Below are 12,282 nucleotides of genomic sequence, written 5' to 3'. Positions count from 1 at the left end.
ATATACCAGTTAACACCATGTATCAGTTTGACATCACCATAATTTAAACTTCTATTATTGGTTGCAAGACAAGTTGTCTTTAGAAGTAATACCGATAGTCAATGTAAACATATGTGTGTGTACAAGTTCCATCAATGACAACATATGAAGTCATTCATTACAATCATCATCAAGCCAACAATTACTGATAAAGGTTTTCATCATGCTATGAATTTTCTTGATGAATTTAAAGAAGACCATATCATATATGTTTTGAGTAGGATACATGATCCATTTATGTGGTTGGATCAACCACATAAGATTACAAAGAAATCTATTCATGTTGTCACTAAATTGTGGGCAATCGATGAAGTTCCTATGTTGAGAACAATCCCGAAGGATGAAGTTACTTGATTGACAAAATCTAAATGGGATGGTCATGCAATGAAAATAAATGAGATTGATGATCCTAAAGTAAAGTATGCATCTATGGTCATTGGACACAAAGTTTATCACTCAAGAAAAACAAATAGCATTCCCGAAGTTGCAATCCACATAGCCTACCGAATGTTGAAGGAAAATGTCAACTATGATCTTGTAGAAGCTTTGAGAACCCAATTGGTATTGAACCTTGAATCTATCAAGAAGGATAAGAGATAGAAATTCAAGTTTGGATAGCTGATCATTGGTTTGTTTTTCTACTTCTAGAACTTCTTTCTTAGTATCAGTGATATTTAGTGGTCAAAGGATACACCGATGATGTTACAAATAAAGAACAACATTAAAATGCTTGGAAATGATTTCACAAAGATATTTTGGGCTTATTTCAAAGACTTAAAAAAGAGGATGCATGCTAGACAAAGGATACCAAAGAATGTTGTTAAAAGGTATGAAGATTCTATCTATTTCATGGTTGATATAGACACATGTAAAATAGGTAGTAGAACCTAGGACATCATGGGTGATGCCCATGGGTTATGAGGTAGAAGCTGATCTTTTGATTGCCTATGCTGATCATCTTCTATCTACACTGGTAGATCCAAGTGCAACTAGGTTTGGAACCTTTAAAGAGAAATATATTAAGGTACATTCAGAGTTGGCCAAACTTGTTATTGCTAAGAAAGTTAGAAAAGAGGTTGAAGAATTTGTTGTTTCATAGGGATTTACTAAGGAAATGATTCATGAGGAAAGAGATAAGTTTGAAGCTAAGAAGGCCGGAACATCTAGTACACCCACCGACAGACAGATAAGGAGTATAGTTGTCAGGGAGAAGCTCCCTCCTACTCCTAAGATTCAAATCAAAGGAAGGGTAAATAAATCAAGCTACCAGCACCAGTAGCCACTAGAAAAAGGAAGAAACAACAAGCACAAAGGACTCTTGAGACTATTGAGGAAGAGATACATATTATGAAGGTGAAAAGAAGGAAATAAGATCCAATGGGAAGAAATCCAAAGTGGTTGGATCTCCTACTATTAAATTTGTAAAGAAACTGGTAAGTAAACTCACCTCACTTGAAAATATTTTGGAGAGAATAAGAAAGTATGGTATTTTGACTGATGTAAAGAGACACTATAACAATTTTGGTGAAGATGAGCAAATGAAAATTGAAGATACCATTGTTTGGTTTATGAAAAAGTATAATAAAGAATTGATTAAGTTGCAAGGCTTGATTCCTGTTTCTTTGTATAATAAATTGGAAGCAAGATGGAAGACTGTTATAAAGCAGGACAAATAATTAATTGAGTTTGTATTGATGCACTTGCAAATGGAAACCTCTAGGGAGGATATTCAAGAAATTATTTCTAAGACAAGGGCATTATTTATTACAAAGAAAGGTTGACAAGATTGTTAGTTGGTGAATCTTATTCTGTACATGCTGAAGCTGAGAAAATTCTGAAGAAATTTTTAGGACTTATTCCTAAAGAAGAAGAATAACCAGAGAGATTAAAGGGATAAGATCTACCTGACAATTTGAACTTTAATAGCATTATACCGGATGAGATTGTTTTTGTTGACATGGATGCTAAGAAAGATCCAATCATTATCCTTGATAAAGAGACTATGTTATCAGGGGCTACTTCAACCAATACAGGTGAAGAGAAAATAGAAACAGAGAAGAAAGATGAAGAAAAGATAGATGAAGAAATGATAGAGTCACTACTGATTACACAAATAGAATATGTGCAAACCACTGCACCACCAGTGAGGGACAAGGAAAAGGAAGAGGAGAAAGATAAAGAGAAAACAAAGAAGAATGTAGAAAATAAAGCACCGAAGAAGGATATAGAGATGCAGAAGGAAGAAGAAATGTAGAAAGAGAAGCAAGAGCAGAAAGTGACACCCTAGTCACTGACATAAAAGAAGATAATTGATGATGATGAGGATCATGACACTGTGAGTATTCAAGGACCAATCAATATGGACATGCTAAGTACTACTGACCTGATGGAGATTGCATCTGCTATGCAATCTAAGGCACATGAAAATATTATTAAAGAAAAGAGAAAAGAAGCTCAAACTATTCAAAGTGCAATAGATATACTTTCCAGTATACTACCATAGACTGATATTGACAGTCTTCCTACACCTATTGACAAACTGGAACATTTGGTTACATCATTAGGTGAGCAGATGAAGAGTCTTGAAGAGGCTTCTATCAAGAATGTGGAAAAGGAATATAAAAAGAGGAGAATTGAACAATTGATGAAGGAAAATGATAGAGATAGAGTAGGTCTTGCTATGAACTTAGAGCAGATTAAGGAAGCATTATGGAGCAAAGGTAAAATATTGTTTACTATTTGCAAATTTTCATTATTTTTGGTAGAGCGGTTATTAGCATACTATAGAAGCTTAATGCATATGAGGTAGAGCAAGTAAAGAGGACATCATCATTGTAGGAGTTACAAACTCACTTAGTCCCCAAGTTACAAATTTTGCAGAGAGGTTATAAGGAAACAAAGGCAATTTTGGCTACACCGAAGATGAGCACACTTGATGCTATGGAGGAACCTACATACCAGATCCAAACACATGTAGAGATTACATCTACTCTTTTGGAGACTTGGGAAAATGATTTGAAAGTTTTGAAGTCTAATTTTGTAGACATTTTTCTCAAAATGTAATTATTGTAAACTTTTGAACTCCTATATATTTTGGTAATGCAAATTTTGATATATTGTGCTCATGTTTTTGATGTATTTGCTTACCTTTGTCATTGTTGTCAAAGGGGGAGTAGTATTGGTCAGTTAAAAATTTGTAATAGCATGTAATTTCTAAGGGGGATGTATGTATTTGAGTCATAATTTTTGTAATGTGACACTAGTTGACAAATTTTTCCTAAGTGTTGCCATCAATGCCAAAGGGGGATATTGTTGGCTTGATGATGATATGATGTAATAGGTTGATTGATGACTTGTTTTGTGTTTCCAATGATGGAAACCATGTTTTGTTAGTCATCTAATTCATTTATTCCAATAGGTAAAGCCTAACCTATAGTGGAAGCAGTTAAACAGTGAACCAATAAACATGACAGCAAACCGGTAAATAGGACCAATGCTATGTTCAAGCCACCGGTATAGACAATCAGTAAAGATTTAAGTATTGTGGTTTGCAATGTATGTTCATGACATTGACATGAGTGTATGAATGGAACCACATCAACAGATTCAATGGAATGAGCGAGTTATCATGTACTAAGCAGTTAGCTAGGAAGAACAGTTAACCGATAGAGTAGAGTTACTTAGATTGGTAAACCGATAGACATAATATTTTATGAATTATGTGGCCAATATGAGTAAAGTGTAATGAGAAAGATTGACCAGATACATTGAACCTAGGAAATTGTTCCAAGGGTATTAGCCGACTTAACAAAGTTGTCTATAAAAACATGAATATTGTGTGATGTTGTATCAATGAAGGATCTGGAATGAGAATTTGATTGTGCAGTGGAAGGTGAAGCTTTGTATTGATGTTTAGTCAGTGTTATAAGTAGAATTGAAGTGGATATAATTAGTCACATAGGTGTTATATGTAGATCAGTTAAACTTGTTGTTCCCTAACAGTTGCAGCAAGATAAAATCCTCTAACAAGGTCACTCCTAACAGGGTGTGGTAGGATCCTAACAGGTCCGAAGCTTTAAGTCCTCTAACCAGGTGACACATTATCTTGTGTTTTGAAATACCATAGCTAGGTAGCTCCTAACAGGCCTTATTATAATGTCTCTTAACTGAGCTAAGTCTCTCTTAACCAGGTGTACCCCTAACAGGGTGATTGTAAGACCTTAACTAGTCAGATCTCTATATTGCGGATAGTTGATCTTTGTGGGTACTAATTCCCACCATGGTTTTTCCCATTTGGTTTCCACATGAAAATATTGTGTTATGAGTTGCATGCTTTATTGGGTGTTTGTTTATGTGGTTATATTTCTTGCATGCATATTGACTTTCAAGTTGGTTAAAGTGGTGATCAGATTTATATTGTTTTTGCTTGCACTGATTCAAGCCCCCCTCTCAGTGCCTTATAAGTTTATCACAACCATGAAGCATTCCATGGTGTGTGATAGACTAGTCCTGTCACCTCTAGGATACATAACTTTAAAGTTAAAAATCAGATTTGTAATCCAACATATATCGAGGAAACCCTTGATATGTGTTGGGTATACAAACTGATAACTAGGGCATGAGAATAACGCAACTCAAAATCTTAGATAATACATACCATGATAAACCAAAATTGACTTTGCTAAATCAGGCTCCTCCAATTGATACGCTCCAAAATCCTCTTCAAACAAAACAACAATAAGGATAAATAGGGTCAGTATAGAGAAATAAGAAAAGTAAAATAAACTCGATAAAAAACAAACTTCAAAATCATAAATACAAATTGTACATATTAATGATGTAAATCGGACCTATAGGTCTAATTTGCACTTGAATGGCCAAAAAGGTGTAAATCGGACCTCTAGGTCTGATTTACAATTAAATTGATAATGAAGTGTAGAATCGGAGTTAAAGCCCGATTTTACACTAATAAACCCAAATGAATGCAAAATCGGAGTTAAAACCCGATTTTACACTAAAACACAGAAGATCATTTTTTAAGTTAAAATTTCAAAATTTTAACTTAATGAGGTAATTCCAACACCGAATAATGCATATTCAATGACAAGTGAGATGACCAAAATGTCTCACTTTCTTGACTATGAAGGAAAAGAGGGCAAATTATGAAAAATTAATGGGGTTGTCCTATTTTTACAAAAATGAAAATGAGGACAACAGCTGGCTCTAACTGGGGAACATCTTCTTAATCGATCACAAGAATGATTTCGAAGGTGTAGAACCTCAAATCTCTAGTGCCTTCTGATAATCCAATAGGACATAGAGTCAAGGGACTAAAACAAAACAAAAAGAAAAGAAAAGACAAAAGACTCAAAGGAAAAACTATACAATTCTTTACAAAGGTATTTGAAACTTCATTGAGTTATCAACTTGCGATGGTGCCCATTGTGGGGTAAATAAAATGGGGTACCATTCTGATATGCTAAAACATAACTAGATTCTCCGCACTTTTGAATGATTGTAAAGGGACCAGTCCACAAGGATTCAAATTTCTTATGCATTCCTTTTGGCTCACATCTCTTATCCTAGAGAAGGACGAGATCGCTAACTTTGAAATCTCTTGATCTTTACTTCTTATCAAAGATAGACTTCACTCACTCCTGATGTTCTGCAAGACAATCCACAACTTGGGCTTAATGTGTTGGCAATAACAAGTAAGGAAAATTGAGAGGGGGGGAAGTTTAATAAGTTTGCATTGGTTTAAACCAATTAAGCACAATCTCAGATCTGATCAACGACATGAAAAAGAAAGATAACAACAATAATATAAATACACATAACGACAATATTTTTGACACGGAAAAATCGGTTAAGGGAAAAACCATGGTGGAAACTTACCCACAATAAGATGATACTCTGCAGTAGTATGTGTAAATATTATAATGGGGAATGTACATGGATTTAGACACACTGCCTAGAGCTCATTTTTCAAGTTACAATGACCCAAAAGGCTCCAACTCTCAGGTTCACTACCTTATAATAATGATCGAACTACAATCTAGAAAGAATAAACTGCGAAGCTAGCATATGCTAATGCCTGATGACAGTTTTAGTTAAGCTCATTTATCTGCCCTTCACCAATCTCTTCTCAATACACCACACTTAATAATGAATTTGTTTGTTCGCACATACACCACTCTCTAATAATGAAAACACAACATCAACACCCAAATGTAGTCTCATAAAATTGTGCCTCTTGCAATTTTAACCACATTATAGGTCCTCACTTCGGCGATGACATCTTCTTCCCCAACCAGGACCTATTTCTACATTTTCACCCATTGACCCCTTCATGTTTGAGCCTTGAGATAGCCTCAAGACCTTGTTTGGGCCCCAAGATAGGGCAGGACAAGGGCATGGTGCCCCTATCCCCCTTGGATAGGGATGTGACACCCCTATCCCACCCTCTTAGGGTGGCCCAAGATAGGTCCCCCTAGCCCCATCTACATTTCAGGATCCTAAATCTCCCCAATGTTGGCCTTTTATGAGATGAATTAATCTTCAAGAGGCATGTATAAAAGGGAGTTGGTTTTCTCATTTACATAAGGAGGAATGAGAGGTAAATTTCAAGAAAAGGGATGATAAGCAAGCATAGGTGAAGATATATATCATCAAGCATTCAAGCATTCAAGCATTCAAGTCTTCTTCATTCATCCATGGGAGAAACATTACAACATTCATTTGCAAGCATGTGTATGTGTTAGGGTTTTATCATGTTACATGACATTTCATGCAACACTTGTGATTTACATTCAAGAAGCAAAGCAATCATCATCAACAAGTTGCAGATCTATAAGGTATACATTTCCATTGTTTAAATTCAAGCATTTGCAATTACTTTCTTTCAAGGTTGATTCCTCAATCGAGGTTTGACTAAGGCAAACCCCTATCCACAACTCACTTTTCCTCTCTTTTATGTGTGTAGGTTCTAGGTGCACAACTATAATTGCAGGCTTGGGATTCATTTGTAGAGATGGAAGAACCCTTTTTGTTTTCCAGATTTTGTGGAGGATCATGTACATTCCTGCCATGGTCCTAACAACTTTTCTCCAAATTTGCAGGGCAGATCCGTATCAGTCTAATTAGCTTAGATGCAAAGTTACAATGCAATCCTGAACTAGTAGCCCCTCATTTCACTCATTTCTCTCTCTTTTCCACATGGTCAACAAGTCAACTTTATCATTTACAAAAGAGGGAAAATCACACTTCAACCCTTGCAATCCACTTGGAATTCACATCCTTGTTTCCCTTAGATTTGGATCTAGTGGATTCAAGCCCCTCTTTTGAATGTAAATTTCTCCCAAGTGAAAATCATCCTAGTGACTTCCGTTCTCTCTCTTAGGTAGGGAGTCACTAGGGTTCAATTTTCCACTTTACACCAAATTACATGAACACTACACCCATTTATACAAATCATCAACCTTGACTACAAGGTCGACCATAAAATTAACACCTAATTACAAATTTACATCACCTGATACACAAATCAACCACTAGACTAATACAATGACATAGATAGCATAACATAGACCTAAATAAAATCTCCAAACACTCATCACCTCCAAAAATCTCACCAAGACCAACCGCAACACGTTACACCACCAAAATACCGCATAACATGAAAAATGTCACCAGACCAAAAATATCATCAAGAATTCACACAATAATCAATGTGGACCACCAAGACAAATAGGACATGATTAGGAAAAACCAACAAGCACGTTAAAACTATCCACAATAGCTACACCAACACCACTTATTCAAATCTTCATCGATCAACATGCTAACACTCAAGAACACATAACAACAATGACTCAGATAAGAAAGATAGATTTCGGTGCACCAAATCATGAACCATATGAAATGAAGATACATATGAACATACAAAACACTCTCCCAAATCTGCAACCAAAGATATGATCATACCGGAGCACAACAGATCAAACACTAGACTTTGTCAGCCACTTAACATACTGACCAAACCTCAAACTAGATCAAATGATATGATCAAGTAAAATTTTGGATCACTGAAACAAATAAGGATTGAAATAGAGACACTAGAGATACTTCATACTGAACCACAAATCCAAATCAATTCTTAGCAATCACCGGAACACAAAACAACTCTTTGCAACACAAAACACAAGAATATGTTGACATCAATGACAACAACATATCCTAGCACTATCAATATCCAACATGATGTTCCTCCAATTGAGTGAGAAACATAATTCTTTTATCTAGAGCATCAACATAAGTCTCATCCTCAACTACTTTTGCCAACTTTAGAGTAGATAATTCTAAAGTAATGGGAATTTCAACATTGAGACCATATAGAAACTAAAAAGGAGACATACCATTAGCTCTCTTAGGAGTAATGTGACCAACACACAAAGGATCAAATAAAGCCTTGTACCATAATAATTGATTATCATCAACAAGCTTCCTCATGATACTCACCAAGTTCTTGTTACTAGATTCCACCTGACCATTACCTTGAGGATAATAGTCGAATGAATGTGCAAGAGTGATCCTATACTCAAAGAAAAATTGGGTAACTTCATATGAGGAAAATGTAGTTGCATTATCTGCCACAATCTTATTGAGAATTCCAAATCTATAAATAATATTTTCTTTCGAGAACTGACATACCACTTTTGAAGTAGCATGCCTTACTAAAATAGCTTCAACCCATTTGGTAAAATAATCCATAGCTATAAGAACATAAGTATGTCCTATATTGTAGGATGGATTAATTACATTAATGAAATCTATACTCCACTATTTGAAAGACTCATCAATAACAACAGGCTTAAGATGAAGAGCTGCAATCTTTTACTTTCCAACAAACTGTTGACAAAGATCATATTTGCGTACCCATTTGTATACATCCTTGAAAAGTGTAGGCCAATAGTACCTAGCTCTCAAAATTTAATGAGCTATCACAGGTGCAGAGAAATTACCACCACAAGCTAAGTTATGAAAGGATTCTAATAACTTCACCTGTTATTCTTTATCAACACATGTCAAGAAAACACTGTCAATGTTCTTTTTATATAAACAATTGTCCCAAATGACAAAGTTTGTAACTTTGATTTTGACATTTCTTTTTTCCCTGTAACTCAAATATGGAGGACAATCACCATATGTGAGGAAATGAGCAATATTGGAATACCACTCATCTATAGTGTTGACAAACAACACCGCTGGTAAAGACTCTAGAATTTCATTAGCTTTGTCTCATGAGTGAGATGAACCATTCTCAAACATAAGCTGACATAAACCTTTCCCATGAAAACTATTCATATGTCTAGCCTCAAGATCATATTCTTCAATTTTGGCAATCCAATTGCCCCTTTTGGTACCAAATTCCTACTGAGTAAGAATTGATATTATTGCAGTATCAAGGACCAAAATGAGGGTATGTGAATTCAAGATGTAAAACTCGAACTATTTATCTACTTTGACTACAACATAAGCATGTCTTTCCATTTGATATTACTTGAACTCATGAGATTTTAGAGGAAAACTCATGAAAGCTATAGGAGATTCTATCCCCTCTTGATTTTTCTGCATGAGAATAGAGGACATAGTATGCTCTAAAGAATAGCTATATATTAAAATCTTGAGTGTAATTAGGACAAACCAAAACTAGAGCATGAGCAATAGCCTCTTTAACTTCATTGAAAGTTGCTTTACCTTCAGAATTCCATTGGAAAACTATTTTTCCTTTCATCATATCTACTATGTGACGTGTCTTTTCAGCAAAATGTAGAATGAGTCTTCAGAGAAAATTTACCTTCCTGAAGAATGAGGGAACTGCTATCTTGCTGATAGGTAGAGATAAACTCTGGATTGAATTAACTCTTTCGAGATCAATTTTGATCCCTTCTTTAGAAGCAATGTGACCAAGAAGCTTACCTTCGGTAACACCAAAAACTGACTTCTTGGGATTCCAAGAGATTTTGTGTTTGCAACATCTCCTTATAACATCCTCCAAATGGAAGAGATGATTGACATGATATTTAGAGAAAACCATTTGATCATCAATTGTACCTTGATGTGTTTGCTTGCCCAAATCAATTATCTTAATGATATAATCAGTATCATGTACTTTGTCCAAATCTATGTTAGAAGGAGGAATGGTCATTTCTATATACTTGTCTTTGGATGGGTCTATTCTCAATGTGGATAAAGTCTTGGGCTTTTTTGTAACTTTGGGCTTAACTAGTACCAATTGACTGAAATCAAAGTCATCAAGAGAGATGGCTTACTTCTTCCTCTTAGCAACATTGGACACCAGCCATGGTGGTAAAGAAGCATCTTCATCTACTCTAGTAGTTAGCACTTGAGTTGCCAACTCCTGAGACTATATGTTGGTAGTAATAGTAGGTGGATCTGAGGTGACAATAGTGGGTGGATTAGAATTAGCATTAGAAACTTGAGGAGGAACTTGGGTTTCTGACATAAATTTATCAAAATCTTCCAACATGGAAGATGTGACCTCAAACAAATTAGGAAGCAACACAATATATAGCTTGTCATGAGGTGTATCAAGGGTTGTTTCACTTATGGAAGTGGAAAGAATAACATGTATTTAGAGAGCTTGTGAAGTAATTGCATCAATGATAGAGACTGAACTAGTACCTATGATATCACATGATGTGTGTCCTTTGGATGCAAATAAGTTCGATTTACACTTGAATAAGTGAAATCAAAACCAATTGCATATCGAACTTATAAGTCTAATTTGCATCTAATAAAAAATAATATCAAAAGAATAATGTGTATTGGATTTATAAATTTGAAATGCATTGTAGAATAACTCATATAATAGTGCAAATCGGAGTTATAAATCTGTTACACACTATGTAAAACTAAATTGAGAAAAGTGCATATCGGAGCTACAACTCTTATTTGCACTTTGTAACAATGGAAATGCCAAAGGGGGTGTCAAGCGAGGTTACAACCTTGACCGACACTCAACAAGAGGTAATATGAACTAAAAAGGTGTCGGGCGGGGTTACATCCCCACTTGACACTTTAAGGAAGGACAATTAAAAAACAGTGTTGGGCGGGGATATATCCCCGACTGACACTATCAATAGAAACTAAAACAATTTTGGGTAGGGATCTAAACCCGCCAAACACCTTGCAAAAAGGGAAGCACAGTAACCTTGGTGATGGTCGGGTTTTTAACTCCGACCACCACCAATACTATAGAACAAGGTGGGTGTCGAAGTTTAAAAACCCGACCACTACCTTCATTGCAATAAAGGTAGAAATCGGTGAGGGGGATCGAGGATATTACCCTGATCACCACCACATTCAAAGACTATGGTAAGGGTCAGATTAATATCCCCGACCAACATAAACGCCAAAAATGAAAGACAATGGTGGTAGGGGTGTATGCCTGCCACAACCATGAAGCATGACATGGTGTGTGATGGACATACAGTCTCGTCACCACTAGGATACATAACTTCAAAGTTAAAAATTAGATTTGTAATCCAACATATATCAATGAAACCTTTGATATGCATTGAGTATACAAATTGATAACTAGGGCATGTAATAAAACAACTCAAAAGCTTAGATAATACATATCATGATAAAGAAAAATTGACTTTGCTAAAATCAGGCGCCTCCAACTGATACACTCCAAAATCCTCTTCAAATAAAACAACAATAATGAAAAATAGGGAAAGTATGGAGAAATAAGAAAAGTAAAAGAAACTTGATAAAAAACAAACTTCAAAATCATAATTGCAAATCGTGCATATTAATGATGTAAATTGGAACCTATAGGTCTGATTTGCACTTGAATGACCAAAAAGGCGTAAATAAGATGTATAGGTCCGATTTACATTTGAATTTATAATTAAGTGTAGAATCATAGTTAAAACCCAATTTTACATTAATCAACCAAAAAGAATGCAAAATCAGAGTTAAAACCCGATTTTTCACTAAAAGAGGGTGAATAATGAAAAATTTGCGAGATTGTCCTATTTTCACAAAAAATGAAAATGAGGACAAAAAATAATATAAATTTTAAAATATTATATTTAATTAAATATAACTTAATAGTACTATTCCAATGGCAAGATTTCAAATCAAAATTTCAAGGAAATATTCTAAATGGTATTGAACATTTAGGCCTAGTAAGATGAGTTATTCCCATACTAT

At 35.1% G+C, this 12,282-nt stretch overlaps 1 protein-coding gene across 1 annotated transcript in view; it reads left to right on the top strand.

The window, feature by feature from the left end:
• Window positions 1-1,996: 1,996 nt before the first annotated feature.
• The window catches only part of LOC131859305 (uncharacterized), a 46,776-nt gene continuing 36,490 nt past the window's right edge, over window positions 1,997-12,282 (top strand). The window contains exons 1-2 of the mRNA XM_059212899.1: window positions 1,997-2,289; window positions 2,557-2,759. Of these exons, the coding sequence (XP_059068882.1) occupies window positions 1,997-2,289; window positions 2,557-2,759 (496 nt within the window). The remainder of the gene's footprint in view (window positions 2,290-2,556; window positions 2,760-12,282) is intronic.

The sequence above is a fragment of the Cryptomeria japonica genome, chromosome 10, assembly GCF_030272615.1.
Source record: "Cryptomeria japonica chromosome 10, Sugi_1.0, whole genome shotgun sequence".
In the NCBI taxonomy this organism is placed as follows: Eukaryota; Viridiplantae; Streptophyta; class Pinopsida; order Cupressales; family Cupressaceae; genus Cryptomeria; species Cryptomeria japonica.
The sequence above is the reverse complement of the archived record's forward strand: the minus strand, read 5'-3'. Positions and strand labels throughout refer to the sequence as shown.